General features: G+C 38.6%; 1 protein-coding gene across 1 annotated transcript; it reads right to left on the reverse strand.

Annotated features, from left to right (window-relative positions):
- Positions 1 to 295: 295 nt before the first annotated feature.
- On the reverse strand, positions 296 to 1252 carry LOC105098052 (olfactory receptor 51H1). Its single transcript, XM_010990671.3, has one exon. It carries the CDS (start codon positions 1250 to 1252, stop codon positions 296 to 298), a length of 957 nt encoding a protein of 318 aa, XP_010988973.3.
- Between the last annotated feature and the right edge of the window lie 17911 nt (positions 1253 to 19163).

Consider the following 19163-nt stretch of genomic DNA (forward strand, 5'->3'; position numbering starts at 1 on the left):
CTTGTGGCCTATTTATGTTCAAAAGAGTTATTAAAAAGTGGAATTATTAATATTCCCTGCTGTTATATGCCACAGGACAGTCCATTGAACAGTTCCTATAGATGCCACTCTTTCTAAACTGGGCAAAAGATGAATTGGTACAGGAAAAGGAAAGTATGTTCTGAGAGCAGGGAACTCTCTCTTTGCCCAATTCAAATCACACAGAACATGGGAAAAAGTAGAAACCTTTATTTTTTGTCATAGCCATAGTTGAGCCTTTACAGAATAGATTCTCCCTCTCTCCAACTGGCAGACCCTAACCCCTTGCAGTGATCTTGGTTTGAACAAATATCTGGATGATCTTCCTCCGTATCTCTTTGGTCTTCACCGTATAGACTATGGGGTTTAGAACAGGGGGTACAAGGAGGTAGGCATTAGCCATGAGGACATGAGTCAGTGGTGAAAGGTGCCTTCCAAAACGATGAATGACAGACACCCCAATGAGTGGCACATAGAAGATGAGCACAGCACAGGTGTGTGAAACACAGGTGTTGAGCGCCTTCAGCCGGCCCTCCCCTGAGGCAATTGCCATTACTGTTCTGAGTATGAACACGTAGGAGAGGAGGATGGAGAGGGAGTCCAAACCCTTGGTGAAGATGACAGCAATGAGGCCATAGAGACTGTTGACATGGGTGCTGGCACAGGCAAGGCGCATGACATCTTGGTGGAGGCAGAAGGAGTGAGAAAGGAGGGTGGAGCCGTAGAAGGGGAGCCGCTTGATGAGGAAAGGCACAGGGAAGACCACGCAGACTGCCCTTGTCAAGATGACGGCCCCTGTTCTGCAGACCACACCATTGGTTAGGATGGCACTATACCTGAGGGGCTTCCAGATTGCCACAACCCGATCAAAGGCCATGGCCACCAGCACACCAGACTCAATGGCTGAGAAGGTATGGATGAAGTACATCTGAATGAGGCAGGCATCAAAATCAATGGACTTGTAGTTAAACCAAAATATGCCTAGCATAGAGGGCATAGTACACAAGGCAAGTCCCATGTCTGCCAATGCCAGCATACACAGAAAGTAGTACATGGGCACATGCAGGGACAAGTCAGACTTGATGGTAGAGATGATGACACCATTGCCAAAGAGGGCAATGACATATAGAGCACCCAGTGGGAATGCCATCCAGTGATGCTTTTGTTCGAGCCCTGGAATTCCAGCTAAGACAAGGTAAAGGTGTTGGAAGTGGGAGTGGTTATGATCTGCCATGACATCAATGTGACCTAGGCATGAGGAGGGGACTTGTGAGATCCTGATGGATGTCTTCCTAAAAATATAGTGACAAGGATTAGAATCTGACTTTCCTGGGAGTAGAGCCATTTTATCTTCACATGGGTGGGAGAGACTGTCAGAGAGGACTGAAACCCTGAAATTACTGCTCCAAGGAATATCTACTGGCCCAAAAGAAAAGACTCACCCAAGTCAGATAAGTCCCATATTCAATTTAAAGCACACACTGGAGTGCCAATGCATTGTTAGTAAAATGTATTGCTTCCCCTGTTCTCTTCTCTCTCTTTCTAATCAATTCCTACAAGCTTTTGAGTTAGAGGCTGAGGACACAGTAACTAAGACAGAATTGATATAAAGTATAAATTGGTTGATTCCTCACAAAGGATGCCATGTCCACCCATCACACTGCTTTTGCCCGGAACTCTCATGAAGACAACAGATTGCTTATATAGGGCGGGGCTAGAAATGCCCAGGCCTTCTTTTAACCATAACCCTCCTTCATTTCCTCTGAGCCTGGATGTGGCCTCAGAATCATTCTCAACCCAGGAGCCTCAGACTGCCACTTCTAATCACGGGAAATGAAAGGTACTTGATGTGTCAAATCTAATGAAATCTTAGTAGAAGGGTAAGTAAGTTATATTTAGGAAAGCGACAACAGCAATTCTTTGTTTTAGACTAACGTATTTCGTCCAAAAGGAAGTGAAGTCCCCAAGGCTCACCCCAATCAGGATCATCTGGAAATTGGATTACTAAGGCACAGTGAGCATTCACAGTGCCTTGTTACACTCAGAGAGTCAGTATAGAGGCCCTAGTAGAGATCTGGAAGACATGCTCATATGACCAGAATCAGTAACTACACTTATTCCAAAGGGCCCCCTGAGGGACTCAATCAACTTTCTACATGAATGCCAATTCGAGGTAGAGCATACTGTCCTTGAGAAGCTCTCAAACCTTAAGACACTCCTCAGCTGCCTTCGTCAATTGATTAGAATCAAGTTGACTAAGAGGCAAGGGAGTGTTAGGAACATAGACTCCAGATCCACACGTCTTGTAATCGAATTCTAGCTTCCCCTGCTCCTCAGTCTAGCCCTATCTATGTAACACATGCACAACAGTGCCTACTCCATAGGAGCAGTGTGAGGAATATAACCGAGAGGCCTTAGTAAGCAAACGGCGTGCTTTTTTATTGTGAGCACTGGGAGCACATCCCCATGTTCTCAGTGCTGGTACTGGGTTTTTCATTTGCTTCTTTCTTGTTTTTTGTTTTGTTTCTTTGTCTGTTTTGGATTTTTTGGCCAGCGTTTGTTGCAGTTCGTGGAAGTGAAAACTGATGGATTCTCTTCTATCAGCAAAGAATCACATTTGCTTTTATGTCCCTTATAATTTTTGAATTATTCACCCTCTGCTCTGCAAATATCGAGTGCCTCAGCCCCAGGCAATGTATACATCTCTGGCTGATGGATGCTTGTGTGGAATCACAAACATATCATAACTGTTTCTGAAATCTCCCAAAACATCCTCTTTCAAAGATTTCTGATTCAGATTTTCCCAGCCGTAGCCAGGGCATTTTTTCTATTTTTATAAAGTATTCATTTCTTTCCATTGCTCTTATGTAAGATAGTTAGCTGTTGGTTCAAAAGACTCTGGCCTTTTAGGCAGCATCCATTTTCTGCCCTCCCAGTAAACTTTTGTTTTAGTTTTTTGTTTGTTTTAGTGAGTTTTGAGAAAGAAAATGTTTATTAAGTTTTTCAAGTGATTGTAATGGAGTGGAAATGAGAGAAAATTTTAAGAGGTAAACAAATGAAAGAGGGGGAAAGAAAATAAAGTGGGGAGAGAAGGAGAGAAAAGGAATAAAAAGAGAATAACATAAATTCCAAGAATAGCAGAAGTAAAAGCTGACCTATTTCACATTTTACTAACAAAGACATCGAAGCCTAGCTAAAGAAAATGACTTGCCCTGAGTCAAAAACCTAGTTAGTAGGAAAACAGATGAGAAGAGAGGAGAAAGGAAAATTATTACTAAGTGCACTGGGAGCATGAGGGTTCAATTAGAGGAGACAAAGTCAAAATTACATCTCCTGGCCAAGATGCTTATTCGCTAATACATGTCCTTAAATTTTGTTCTTCATCAGTATTGCCCAGAATCTAGAAAACAGGTAAAGTTCAAATCTATCCCCTGAAGATTAGGCTCTTAGATCCCAAGTTCTTCTTTTGAAAGTTTCACCTAGTCCTGATCCTCTGCTGTCCATACTGCCACATTTATGGAAAAACAAACTGTGTAAAGTGTTTTATTTCTGCCCCATAGGCTTCCACAAGCTATATGACCTCATTATAGATCCCAAGTTGAAGGAGAGGGGAACAATTAAACAAAATTATAAAATTTCTCTACTATGTGAAGACATATGATAGGCAGGCAGGACCTAAGGAGACAGGAAGAAAAGCCTTCCTGACCTAGAGAGTAATTGTGACCACCCTTCACCTGATGGTAGAGCCATAAATTCCCTTCTCAAGAGGAAAATCCCCAAACTCCAATCATTCTAGGGTTCTAGATGAAAAAAATTTTTAAGTCCAATATCTTACTGATACAGAAACATTCATGCAGTATTCTATAGATGACATTTCTGCCTATTAGTTCCAGTGACTGGGAGTTCCCTAATTTCTAAGGTGATGCACTCAGCACAAAGGATCAGACACCTGTCCACCTCTTAGAAAAAGGTGACTTACTAACCAAGAGTTTAAAGAAGTCTTTGCATCTTTCCCTTAAAGCCAGCACAAATGAGAAACTAGGCAAGAATGCAAGGAATGAAGTGCTTGGGTTGGAGAATAAAAGACAAAAGAGAGATAAGGGGACACAAAAAGAAGTGGTTGGGGGACCATCTGAAACTTTAGTAATGATATCTTAAGATATTCTGTTGATAAGGCAGTTGTATCCTCTGATTTTGCTCTCAAACTTACCTTGTTGCTCAGAGTATCCCTAGCTGGAAGACGGTTCTCTAGCAGCCTGAGGCTTACTGGGCAAAACCATTAGTTACATGAGGACTTTAATATCCCGAGCTGCCCCAAAACTCCTCCCCTACCATACCAAGGAGAGTTTCACAGATCAGTGAACAGGCTTATTCCCTGGAGCTTCCAAGATCGAGGAGGTCTCTCCAGGGCTGAAAAATCACCTCCTAGATTCTCATGTCTGGGAATTAAGATAGTATTGGGGAGGTTAGTAGGAAAATGTGTGTGTGTGTGTGTGTTTGAAGGTTGGGGGGTTTCAAAGGCTGGTCAGTACCCAATCACACTCTGTTAGGGCCATCTTAGCCATCTCACTCTTTCCATGCCCTGAAATGAATGACAGTTGCCTTTATTTTTTTCAAAACACAGCAAAAGTAAGAAAAATATTCCAAAGAAAGGTGACTCCATGGTTTTCCCATTCAAAAGAGATTCTAAAATTGAAATGATTCTCTAATGAATAAAGTTTTCCTGATATTTCACCTGTGTATTTTCAGTTTTCAGTATCAACTTAATAAGTCTAATCGTGCTCTGTGCAAAAGGAAGGCAAGAGGCTCTTGAGGGAGCCATTAATAAACAGAAAGGACAACAAATTTTCCACAATATCCGATTATCATCTGCAGATAATTCTACTGTCCCTACTTGCCCTCTGAATAATAATAATAGCATCATCAGTAGCAGTAACATTAATAATAGCAGTAGTAACATCTAGTATAATATCTGAGCATTATCAGTCATACGTTTGCTTTATACATCACCATCATGCCTTCAACATTCCTGTGACGTGGATATGGTATTATCATCCTTATCATTCCAAAGAGAAAAGAGGATCACACTGGGGACTGACCCAGATCCTTGACATAATTGTAATAATTTAGCTGTAGAAATTACTCAGGATAGAAATAACAGAGCAGGGGCTCCTCACTGCCCCAGGTGTGTTCTGGACTTCCTGATGTTGACAGCTGATTTATAATATGATATCATTTTAGGTGTACAGCATAGTGACTCAGAATTTTTGCTGATTAAGCTCCATTAAAAGTCATTACAAGATAATGACTATAATTCTCTGTGCTATACAATAAATATATCCTTGTTGCTTACCTCTTAGATGCTTCTTGAACTATACCCACACTTACCCTTTTCTTCTCAGCCTTTCAGTAAATTGCCTTTTCCCAAGTTCAGTAGTAACCTCACTCCAGTCCCAGTGTCTTTGACTTCATTTCCTACCCGATCACTTGCTTTTCTCATTCTACCTTCTTTTTTGACAATTGAATTCATATACACATATTACATAATATATATGCATATAAAAATTCAATATATAATATTATATACACATATATTCAACTCCATATATAAGCAGATTTCTTCCAGACCTGTATCTCTGATACTGATCCTTATGATAAGTTCCAGAAAATTATATGTATCTGCCTGGTGGCCACTGCAGGGACAGAAAACTTTTTCCTTCTTCCCATCTAGGTTCTTTGGATGGTCTAATAATTAAATTAACATAAAACAAATTAACAGGAGAAAAACAAATTTAATTTGTATATATGAGAGCCCATAAAAAATATGAGACTCAAAGAAGTGACCACAGCAGGCAAGTTTTATAACTTTTACACAAGGAGACAATAAATTTGTGAAGAATTAACAAGACAAAGGGGTTTGGGCTTGGGTTAGTAAATTGGTGAAGAAGTAACAAGGATTGTTTATACAGCCTTTTCAGCCCTAAATTTCCTGTCCCTGGTGATAAGGATGGTTTTTACTCTCCTGGTGCAGAGAGGGTATATTTCACATGGGAGATTTACTTCCTGCTTTTAGAGGGACAGAGGAGGGTCAGATGACCATTCTTGCACTGGCTATTTCTTAAGTAACTTTTATTCAAAATAATCCTTATGCTGAAATGGGATGTTTGGAGGTGGCATTTTCTGCTCCCTTTCACCATCTTCGTCTCCACTGTGCTACACATACTTAGCAAAATCAGTAAGTCCAGAACTTTAAAAAGAAAATTTACGTTTCTCTCCCATACTTTAACTGCCTATTTCTTTAACCTTTATGTCTCAGTCCCTAATTCAAACCATCTAGTCATGTAAATTAGTAAAATATAACTCATTCAATAAAGCATAAGTCCTGACAATTTCACCTCTTAAATATTTCTATTGTTGCTCCTATCTCTCCATGTGTTACAGTGTTATACAACTCCAGACCCTCTATTTCTTCTACATGGACTTTTTCAATAACATTTTAACTTTCTTATTCGCAAAAAAATAAATTTCTTTGCTTATTCTTGTTTTTCTTTTTCTTGTTTATTCTTTCTCTTAGCTTTGAGTGAGAAATGAGGTTTCTCTTAAGTCTTGTCAATTTTTCTAGAAAATATTACTCTAATAATATTTGGCACTAACCAGTTTTGAATTAAACATATCTCTTATTACACTTAGGTAAATAATTTAATTGCCACATAAATTTGATTTTTTTATGAAAGCCTTATGAAAAATCATTTTCATGAGCAGTCTAAGATGCATTTGTAATAATTTGTAAGCCTATATAATACATCTTGTCTATCCTTAAGCAGTTTTCATAATGTCAAGATAATTTTTAGCTTTCATAAAAGTGTATATTTTTTCTAACACATAGTTTCTTATTGACTCATTCTTAATACATTTCTGAGGCATTTTGGAAACTGGATTATTAGATTTGTCAAACACAGATACTTCAACCCATAACCCAGTATTGTATGATCAAGGTGACCAAAAAGTATTTGTTATATTAAAAAAAAAAAAAAAAAAAAGACAGGATGGACAGCTCGGTGCTCCACTAGGTGGCCTCTCTCCATTGCTCTGCAGTCTCCGGCTGCGCGTGCGCAGGCCGAGCGTCCGATGTAATGGGCCGTAGTGGTTGGCGCTACCGGCCGCGTTGGCCCACTGGTCTCGCGCTGAGGGAATGCCGGGCGCCGAAAACCTTCCCCGGAGCCTCGCGGCCCAGGGCCAGCCGTGCTCCTCCTGTCCGCAGGCCTGGGGCCAGCGGGCAGCGACGGCGGGGAATGGCAGGATGGAAGAACAGAGGAAGGAGAGAAAATATAAGAAAATGGAAGAAAAGACAGAAGGATATAAGAAAAGAATGAGCCTCGAAAGGTACATTTTATTTAAAATTATTAAAAAGTTTACAGCTTTATGATACTTTTAAATTTTATGTCCACTGAAATTCACTTTCTTTTGTACAACTCTATGAGGTTTGGCACCTAATCCAGATAGGGAAGAGTTCCGTCAACCCAGAACATTCCCTCATGGGACCCCTTTGTAGTCGACGCCTTCACCCATCAAAAGCCCTAAGGCGACCACTGACGCTGTCTAACCCTATAATTTTGGTTCATTATACAGTATGTAATCTTTCAAACTGAATTCTTATATTTAACATAGTGTATTTTATATTTGTCCATGTTATTACTGAACAGTATTCCTTCGTATGGACGTCCATTGTGTAGACATAGGTGATATTCTGTTTATGCATTCAGCAGTTGAAGGAACTTTAGTTATAAATAAAGCTGCTATAAGCACTCATGTTTAGGTTTTTTATGTACATAAGTTTTCTTTTAGTTAAATACCTAACTAAATGGATTCCTCAGTCATATGTTAAGTATATGTTTAATTTAGCAAGAAAATATCAAATTGTTTTTCAGAGTGTTTGTGCTGTTTTGCGTTTCCATCACCAATGTATGAAAGTTTTAGTTGCCTTGCATTCTGACCTCAAATTATCTCCCTATCATTCCAATAGGTATATAGTGGCATCTCATCATGGTAGTTTTAATTTGTGCCTCCTTAATAACTAACATGTAATGTTGAGCCTCTTTTTTGTCATATATATATGTGTATATATATGTGTGTGTGTGTGTGTATATATATATATATATCTGGCATATGTTTGCCGTATCTCTCTCTCTCTCTCTTCTTTGGTGAAGTGTCTGTTCAAATTTTTTGCCATTATTTCTTTTTGGGTTACTTTTTTTTTTTTCCTTGTTGTAGAATTTATGAAGTTTTCATTTTAGTATGTATTCTGGATAAAAAGCTTTTGTTGTTTATGTGATTTGTGAATGTTTTCTCTTAGCCTATGTCTTGCTTTTTCATTCTGTTAACAGTGTCTTTAAGTATTTGTGTAAAATTTTTGATGAAATATACTTTATTTTTCTTTTATATGTTGTGGTTTTGGTGTCTAATATAAGAATGGTTTATTTGTGCAACAAAAAGTCTCAAATGTATTCTCATATGTTCTCTTCTAAAAGTTTTATATTATTATGATTTACTTTTAGGCTTTTTTTTGGTCAAAAATCAATTGAACATATTTCTGTAGGCTTATTTCTAGATTCTGAATACTGTTTCACTGATTTATGTATCTATCCTTTTGCCAAAACCATATCCTCTTGATTACTGTAGCTTTATAGAAAGTCTAGAAGTCAAGTACTGTGGGTCTTTGAACTTTGCTCTTCTTTTTCAAAATTGTTTTGTCTGTATTAGTTCCTTTGACTTTCCATATACAGTTTAGAATTGGCTTTTCTGTATCTACAAAAAGCAGTGCTGAGATTTTGATCGAAATTGTATTAGATCTTTAGAACAATTTGGGTAGAATTGACATCTTAATAATGAGTCTTATAATTCAGTCTCTTCATTTTTTTTAGTCGTCTTTGATTTACTTTAGCAATGCTATATAGTTTTCACCATAATACTGCACAAATTTTGTTAGATATATACCCAAGTATGTCATTTTGATGCTATTGTAAATGGTACTTTAAAAATTCACTTCCAATTATCTATTGCAAGGATGTAGAAATATCACTGATTTTTATATAGTGGCATATATCCTGTGATCTTGCCAAGTTTATCTTTAAGTTCTAGAAATATTTTCAGAATTATTGGGATTTTTTTATATGGACTGGCGTGGTATCTGAACAGACAGTTTGATTTCTTTCATTTCAGTCTGTATGTATCTGCCTCCTTTGTTTCTCTCTCATTGCACTGACTAGGAATTCAAGTACAATGTTGTGTGAGTGTTGGGAGACATACTCTTCTTTTCTGTCCTAATTTCAGGGAGAAAGCATTAAGCCTTTCATCATTAAGAGGTTAGCTAGAAGGCTTTCTGTAGATGTCTTTTATGGAATTATGGAAGTTCCCCTTATATTCCTAATTTGTTAGGAGTTTTTGCCATGAATGTATGTTGGATTCAGCATGCCATCACTGGATTTGAAGATGGAGGAGACTACATACAAGGGTCAGAGCAGCCTCTAGGATACGAGAGTGACACCCAGTCAACAGCCAACAATAAGCTAGGAAGCGTGCAGACTGAGTCTGGTTTGCCTTTTCTATCATGCAGCTCTTTTGGGCTTGAGGCAAGCTGTTTTATGGTGAGAATATTGGATTCCATTGCCACATATATTTGGGGGAATACTAGCTAATAGGGAGCTAGTATAAATTGATATTAATACTGCATTGATTACTAGCACACTTGCTCACTCTTGTATTGATGTGTATCAGATGTAAGAATGTGTCATAAAACTTGAAGTGAATCATTGCTCTAAGTGCTACATTTCTGTGACAACAATGGCAGTGGGCAAAAATGGTATTTACTGACTTTCTGGTTTTTTTTCTAAACAATTTTATGCTCAAACCTTTTGAGTTGCTTCACAAATCAGAAATTTCCCTCTTGGGTTTCAGCCCAGGAAGTTTGGAATGAACGTTTTTTTCAAAAGAAGAGAGAATGGGACTGAGATTACTTAGACAACATGGTCTGTCATGGTCATATCTATTTTGACTGTACCAACTTTTTCCTTCTGGGGCTTTCTTCTTTTCTCATCGCCTTTTCTGGGGAATTCTGTACCTGGATAGAACAAAGACTCTGAGTGAGTTCCCAGAAAAGGTAGCTGTAACTTTTCTTTTTTTTCCTTTTCTGTTTGAGCTTGGCTTTTTTTCCTTTCTTTGGGGGCCTTTCACTCCTAGCATGCAAGATACAAGTTTTATTTTTTACCTAACTGTGAATGCTTCTTTAAAGTAATTTTCAGCTGTTTGGTTTGCTTGTAAGCATTTAAAGGTTAAGTGTGTCAGGCACTGTAACTTCTGTTGCAATTTACACCTTCCCTTTCTGACCTATGTGATGTGACCAACATGCAACTACAGCATCATTTGCTCTGTCACCATGTACCTCCCAGAGAGCAAGAAATGTTGAAAGGAAGGGTGAAGTAAATGTTCTAGAACAGAAAAACAGATGTGTACTCTATATCGTTTCTTCTGCATTATCATCTGGAAATAATGACCCCACTAAATTCCATAATTGTGTTGTACTTTGCTATTAGTAAAGGAAATATTTTGTAGTCAAAAGGAACATACATTCTCCAAGAGTAAATATTAAGCCACTTGATCTTCTATGAATACTTCTTTGTTACTAAATTCGAAGTCTTTGTTTTTCTGACTTACAGTTACCTCTCTTAAAATGTTTGAATGATAAATTTTAGATAGGCCTTGCTATCATGACTTAGCAGCTGCATCGCATAATCAGGTCTCTATTGTACAGTAGAAAGTGAAAACAAAGCATATTAAACCTTTAGATTATCTAGTAATTAATGTCTCTAGTCTCTGTCCCATTGCACTGAGCAATTAAGAATAATAATCTTATGTGTAAATAGACTATACTATGTTTTTCTCCCCCCTTAATACTAACTCCACTGTGTAGGCACCAGTGGAATAAGAACAGAGCTTTGTGTTTTTGACAACTATATTGCATGTTCATTTTGTTTGTTTGTGTAGTTTGTTTTAATTTAACAGATATGGGCAATATTTTTTGAAGTTCTTTATGTCATTTGTGTGAAAAAATAACATTGAGTTGGGCTTCATTTTCAAAAGCTGTTTATATAACCATGTGTAACGATACCCTTTATCCATCAAATTGTTTAAGACTTTTTAAAGATACACATATAGAGAAAGAAATCTAATCAAGTGTAACTACTAGTCTCCATAATGATGAAAACTTTGTCTTAATTTTGAGTATCTTTATGGAATATGTCATGAACATTTTCTTGAATTAGTGGCTAAAGTTCGAATATTCATTTCAGCATTATCTGGTAGCATCAATTATCAGATGAGATAGTCTGTAAATTTTCATTTTGTAGGACAAAAGATGCATTTTAAGGTATTGTTAATAAATGAACATCACTAAAAAGTAGTTGCTATTGGAGTGTCAGAAATATGAGTGATACTCTTAATACTGTAAGATTTTACTTATATAAGGTATCAAAAGTAGTCAAAATTCTATTTTCTGTTTCTTTGGGGAGAGGAAACAGGAGAGCTGTTGTTTAATGAGTATAGAGTTTCAGATTTGTTAAGACAAGAAAGTTTTGTAGATCTGTTTCAAAACAATGTGAATATAATTAACATCACTGAACCATACACTTAAAAATGGTTAAGATGATAAATTCGGTTCTATGTTTTTTTAATCACAATAAAAGAGAGATTTAGAAAAGAAATAAAACAAGTATTAAAATAACTACAAGAAAAGTTAAATGTGTTACGGGCTGCACAAGGAGGTCAGACCAAGACAAGGCTTTTAAAATTAAGAGCATCACTGCCAGCTGATAGGGGCAGGGAAGACTGAGGAAATTTAATGTAGGAAGTGAAATTTAAATTAGGTCTTAGAGAATCAGTAGGATTTTAGATTGAGGAGTTATTAGGGAGAGTAGTTCAGGCAAAGGGAAGAGCACATATGAAAGCAGGTAGTTGAGAAGGTTAAAAGCATTTTCAGGAGACAACGCAGTAGCCCCACATGGCTGGTTAATAGGATGAGGGGAGAATAGCGGTTAAGAGTGGAAAATATTGGAAATAGAATGTTAGGGACTTTGAATGCTTTAAGAATGTGGAATGTTTTCAAGAGGCAGAGAATAAACAACAGAAAAATTCTGCAGGAGAAAATGACATTATCAGATAAATTCTCTAGAAGAGGAGGGGGCAATAGGGAACGGGAGACAAGGGATGACTCAGCATTAGTGAGAGTTGGGACAATAGGATAGAAAGAACAAGCTATGATACGAATAGCATCATAGAGACTCAACAGAGCTTGGCAGAGATTCAGTGATTGGGCAGGACATGGAAAGATAATTTTGTAATTTCTTTCCTGACCAACTGGAAGAACCTTATCTATTTTAAGTGTACGCTTCTACAGACAAATGAATATAGTTGTCTCAAGAGGTGTAATAATCATGTTTTCTCTACTCCCAAATGCTCTGAAAGGGTACCCTTAAATGGTTTTCCCACTTCCATTTTTGTCTATCAAAGTCCATTCTCCCTCTGTGTGGCAAGTGGAAGTTGATTTTTAAATCACAAATCACATCTTTATACTTCTCTGCTTTTAAAACACCCAAGGTTTGTTCCTTAGGCTTCAAACAAAAACTCTTAACCATGTGTGATCTGACACTGTATGGCTTAGCCCTGTAAGGATTTCTGATCCCTTCTTGTGTTAATGCCTCCTCCTTCCTTCTACCTGAGTAAACTGGCCATCTTCTTGTTCCTCAGTGATGCCAAACTTAGCCTCACTGCCTGAGTGCTTGCTGGAACACGTTTCCTCCATATCTCCACATGGCTAGTTTTTCTCAGTATTTAGGCCTCAGCTTAAATATCATGTTCAGAAACGTCACCCTTTCTACAGTATTCAGCCACTCTCCATTTATTATCCTATGATCCTTTTCTCTTGGCTTCATAGACCTTAGATAGAGCCATCTGTAACTGTTGTAATTGTTTACTCAGCTATTGTCTATCACTCTCCCTACTGGAAGCTCAATAAAAGAAGCAACCTTACCTCCCTTGTTTACTGCTGTAGCCCAGAATAATACCTGGCATATATCAGGTGCTCAAAAATCATCTGTTGAGAGAAAGCCATTTTGGACAACAAAGAGGGAAGATTGGAGAACTGAGATTGATGTGCACGTGACGTTCTGGACACTTCACTAACTATACGTACAAACTGTTTTTACTGATGAGGAGATTGAAGCTCAGAAGTGTGAAGGGGCTTGTCCACAGTCTTATAGATAGAAAGTAGCAAAGTGGGGATGTTTACCTGGATTGGTCTAAATATGAAAGCCACAGCACCATACTGTGGGTTCCTGAAATATAATATCAAATGGTACACGTGTCAATCTGAGAAAAGGAGGGATCCATGGATGGTTTAATTCTGTCCCTTCCTCCAACCTACAAAGGTAGATTCATTAATCACATTGATAAATATCTATCCTGAACATTAAGACCAGACTTTAGAGATACAGGGCTCTTTCTGTGGTTTGGAGATTAGAGGAGTGACAGCCCTGGATCCCAGGGTGAAGGAAGGATACTAAATGGAATACATTGAATTGAACAGGGAGCCTAAGACAGGACTGGCTATTGGGATTGTGGGTGTTCTGAGGAGCTGAAACCAACCTTGTCAATGTCCTCAGTTCCATTCCTCATGGGGTTAACTTCAGTTGGAGAGTTTGAGGGCTGCCTCCAGATCTAATGGATCACACCTGCTAGAATTGTCTAGAAAGGAGTGAGAGGAAAGATGCAGTAATCTGAGTCCAGGAGAAATCTAGCTGTACCCTGGAGATAGAGAGATTAAAGCAGCATCTCCTAAAAGGGAGTAAAAGTGACAGCGATAAGCCAGGATCCCACAAACCTACCCACAAGCTGGAATCTGGTTACCCAGGTCTGCTGCAGGAATTCCAGGAACAAAAGCGTCCCTGAAAGGTCTCAGATTAGGGAGAAGCAATGGGTGGCATGACACACAGTGAGTACCCAGGCTATTTACAGAAATTAGGGCTGATTGTGTCCAGGGAGTGACGGAAAAGCCACAAGCTGGTGTGGGGACCTCAGGTGTCTGATACTTGATCCATCAGAAAACAGGGCATCTATAAAGAACAAGAGATGGCAGGGAGAATGAGGAAGTGCAAAGTACAGGGAAGAGAAGGAAAAAGAGTGAGCCCAAATGGCCATGGAGTGAGGGGGTCCAGTCAAATTAGCTATTATATTCCAGACAGATCTGACTTTATGTGTAGCAGAGTATGTGTGGCCAGGGATGGGCATCAAATTTTAACAAGGATAAAACGTAGTTCTGTAGCCATCTTTGAATTGATTGATTGTTTGAACTGATTCAGTCCTTAGGCTGAAGATGCAAAACACAGTGACTAAGTGAGCTCTACAGAGATGGAACCTGTGACCTTAGAGCCATTAGCACCATGTGATACCTACTGAGCCAATGGCAATTAGTCAAAACAAAGATGTGCAACAAAACCAGAAGGTGTCCCTATGGACTGAGCCTGGGGCACTCTCTGGGGCTCATTATCTGCTCTCTCAAAAAAAAAAAAAAAGGCTCAGGAGATGTTGTGGTAATTGTGAAAGAACAGAAAGGCCAAGGCAAGACAGGACATCGGGACTGACTGGATCTGTGAGCTCAGGATTAGTGTGGGGCAGAAGAGGGCCTGCTTCACAGGCTATGAGAGGAGGACTTGATGCTAGGGATGGAGGGATTCTTCCATTCCTGCTGCAGTTCAGAGGTCATCATCGTGCTTCCTCTGGGCAGAACCATGGACCCCTAACTGACCACAGCATTCTCATTGAGGGTCCCCATGGGGCTCTGGCAACAAGAGGCTGGATACCTGTGCTCACCTTTCTTGTATCCCGCACCTCACCCACTCCCCGGGATACAGTACAACAAGGGTAGCATAAAGAATACACCTGAGGCAGCCACTAGAATACCAAAGTGTGTGAGGTCGCTGGGACAACCAGGTGTGGTGAGTGAGCTTCACAAAGGGAGAAGCAGGTGTGGGGAAGGACAATAAGATTCAAGGTAAGGGTGGAAAAGTTAATGGGGAGAGGGGAAGTGGGGAGATGAACCAAGAAAGAAAGAGGTGGGAGACACAGTTGTGAAAGTTACTGTTTCTGAACCTGGGAGGGCAGAAAGGAGGGGGCAAAGAATTTGACCATTCTTAGAAAGTTACGTCAATTTTGGAAGAGTAGGACAGTAGATTGGGGTTGGGGAATCAGGATTGGAGCAGGTGGAAAAATCAGAAAAACACAGTGTCCTTTGCAGAAGGCAGGGAGCTATGAGGCTCAGAATCTGGGCAATTTTTGTATAAGCAGACTCTTTAAAACAGCTCATGGAATTCAACAAATGTACTTCATGCATAATAGAAAGATGCCATTATTATAGGAATGGAAAATATAAAAGATAGTGTGTGTTCAGATAGCTCACAGAGTAAGTAGGAAGGTGTGGGAAGAATTCTAGTAGTACACTGGTTTATGCTAGAGGGATGCCCAAAGGTAAGAGAATAAGTGATTTGTCTGGAGGGGAAATATATTAGCAGGCCTGTGGGAACTGGTAGCACCTGAGTTCTAGTAGGAATAAATTGCTTCCTGAGATGGAAAATGGAGAGGAGGTGGAGATAACTGTTGGTTCAAAGGCAAGGATGATGAACCAGCATGCAGTATTTGGGACTGGATTAAAATCTTGGAGTCTAGACATAAAGGACTCTAACATTTACTAGGAAGTCACTTGCAACAGACTTTGCAGACCAAATATGATTACCGAGCAATGTCTTAAAATTAATACAGTATAGTTTTAAGCTATTGGTGGCCCAAATCTCTGGATGGTGGAACTTGGGGAACCTCAAAAAATTCAGTAGTGATATCTTCTATCCCTTATACATGGGCTGGTTTTCTGCCTGTCTTGCACTACTGGTAATCTGCTGGTGTCCTTTCCCCCAGATTCTTCAGGGCAAAAGTGAACCCCATCAGTGTCCTCATCAAAGACACAGTATGAGGAAAAATCTGAAAATAGGGAGCAGCAGAACTGATCACTGCCTTATATTACAATAACCTACAAAGATCTGAGACTAAGAACAGGGAGATGATTACCTAGATTTAGGCTCTGTAATTTACCAAATCATTTCTATTCCCTGAATTGTTTTATTCCTCAACCCCACATGTTATGCTTTTTTTTTAATGCTTCCTATATGCCCAGATCTCTTGCATATTCACATTTCATAATGTATCTGATGTAATCTCTTACTTTGTTAGGTAGTTATCCATGAGACATACTACCTGTCTCCAGCAGATTTGCGGGGTGCTCAGCACTGAAGATACCTCTTTCAGGACAGTCAAGGTTAATACGGAGACAAATGGGGTCTCTCGGGAAATGGAAAGGCAATCACCACCTTGGAGATAAGTTCAGTCTCTTAGCCATTTCTTCCTACTGTGGTTTATCTCCTGTGACCCAACTTTTAGGAATTCCTCTCACATTGGCCACTTACTGAAGCCTTTCTAATTCTGTAGCGCTCAATCCCAGGGCCTGGGAGGAGAGATGGTCAGCAGGGGTTCAGGGAAGAGGAAAACAATATCTGTGGCAGAATGCATGTGAGGTATGATGATACAGAGAAAGAAATTCCACTTACAAAATGTATTTTTGATGGTCTGAAAATCAGTGACATATCTGAGGAATTACAGGAGTTCTGGAAAGCTAAGATGCATGAGTCAAAACAGATTAAACAGTAAAGGTTGTCTGGAGCCAGATGGTGAAGGGGTTTCTATGGCAAATAAAGGTGTGGACTTTATTTTGAAGCAGTGGAAAACCAGCTGGGTTTAAGGAAAGACACCACAGCCACATTATCAGATTGCAAATTAGAAATAACACCGTGGGATCTCTGCAGAGGAGGGATTAAAATGCAGAAGAGTTGATAGCCCGGAAACTAGTGGAGATAAAGCCCTCAGCAAAGGCCACAGCCATGTCGATGAGTGAAAGAATTGGATTCGGGAAAAATATTTGAGATGAGACAATGGAGTTTACTGAGTAATTGACAGTTACTCATTTGATAGGAGAATATGTCTTTCCAAGAAAAAATAAAGAATTTGGGGTAAGGCTAAAGTCATCTCTGAATTCTATCCTCAATTCAGCATTATTCCCTTTTCCCTAGCCATTACTTCTTTAGTCAAATCAATTTAATGCAAATCCTTCTAGCACCTCTAGGCACTTAAGTACAAATGTAGCTATTTGGGAGATAGAATACTTTAGGAGACTTTTAAAACATGTATGATACCATAATGCATAAATCACTATTATGCATTTTTTAACTTAGCAATGTATCTTCATTCCTAACTATTAAGATTGTCGTGCATCATGGCCATCTCCCTGATTAGTTATCAGAACTAATATGAAGAATTATAAAGAATTGTTTCCCCTTGACAACAAAAATCTTTTTTTATGCCTCTTTAAACATGAGAGCCTTTCTCTCTGATCAATATTTAAAAAACTAGAATTGCCAAACCAAGCAGATTTCTTGTTTAATGGGTTCTGCCAAATTGTTCCCAAAAGGGCTACCTTGTTTTATAATCTAGACAACCTTGATTAAGAACAATCTTTTAATATCTTTTACAGAATATAATTTTATCAAATTTTATTTATCCCACATGATGGGTTAAGAAGTGTCTTGTTATTTTTAAATGTGTATTCCTTTAGTAACCACTGAGATTGATTTTATACATTTGTTTAGCATTTGTATATATTATTATATGAAAAAAATCAGATTTTGCCAGATTTGACATGATATTGCCCATCTTTTGTTCATAGTTTTTTTCTTAATAAATTTCAAATTCTAAATGTTTTTCAGTAATGTAAGCCGCAAATATTGTCTGATTCTGGGACACACTCTTCCATTGTTTCCCATATCTTTCAACCTCATATAAGGTACCATGGTTACATTAGATTTTTTCTTTTTGCTGTGAAATTATTTTATTATTGTAAAACAGTTAACATGAGATCTAACCTCTTAAAATTTTTTTAACTTGGTAACTCTAGGCACAGTGTTGCACAGAAGATTTTTAGAATTTTTTCATCTTGCATGACTGAAAATTGATTCTCATTAAACAGAAATTTCCTGTTTCCCCCACCCCCAGAATCTGGGACCACCATTCTCCTCTCTGTTTCTCTGAGTTTGGCTATTAATATACTTTATATAAGTGGAATCATGCAGCATTTGTCCTTCTGTGACAGGCTTATGCAACAACATCCTGGAGGACAGTATGCTAAAATAATAAAAAATTTGATTAAAAAATAATAAAACAGTATTATTGTATATACATTTACAATTATTGTATCTTAGAGATATTGACCTTATTTCATAATGAAATGTCTTTCTTCATTTAATAATATTTTCTGTCTTGAGTCTTTTTATCTGATATTGGTATAGCCACTCCAGCTCTTTTATGGTTATTGTTGGCATGATGTATGTTTTTCCATTCTTTTACTTTCCTCTTATTTACATATATCTTGGAATCCATATGTGTTTCCTGTGTGCAGAATATAGTTAGTCTTTTTTTTTCTACTCTGTACAACAGTGTCTGCTTTTTGTGAGGATTTTTTAGCCCGTGTACTTTGTAATTTTTGGAATTATGGTTCCAGTGGTTGGAAATGGTTGGAATTTCATGTGCCATTTTGCCAGAACTCCTTGTTAAATTTCCAGTTACTCTGATGATGATCCACAGCTTGCCCCAAAGAAGACCACTGGCTCTGGGTGGTAGAACATCTGGTCCTCCCTTTTTGCTCACCACCAAGATCACCACACTAATTGGCAAGCTCCAAGTCAGGGAAGCCAGCTCAGGCAGCTAGACCAAAGCTGTCGGCTTTCCCTGTCTGGTGACTGCTGACAACTGAAGGCAGTGGGGATGATGAGAGCAACCCCAGGCCAGAAAGCCAAGAACATGGTGGTTATTTCCCAATATTCAGTAGTCTTCATGAATAGGCTTATATCTCTGATGGATTTCAGAGTGCTGAAATTATATTAGTGACAGTTTTCCCAGTTTTATAGTTGCTTTTTTGGAGAGAGGATGTTTCAACCTCC

Source organism: Camelus dromedarius, chromosome 12 (genome assembly GCF_036321535.1).
Source record: "Camelus dromedarius isolate mCamDro1 chromosome 12, mCamDro1.pat, whole genome shotgun sequence".
In the NCBI taxonomy this organism is placed as follows: domain Eukaryota; kingdom Metazoa; phylum Chordata; class Mammalia; order Artiodactyla; family Camelidae; genus Camelus; species Camelus dromedarius.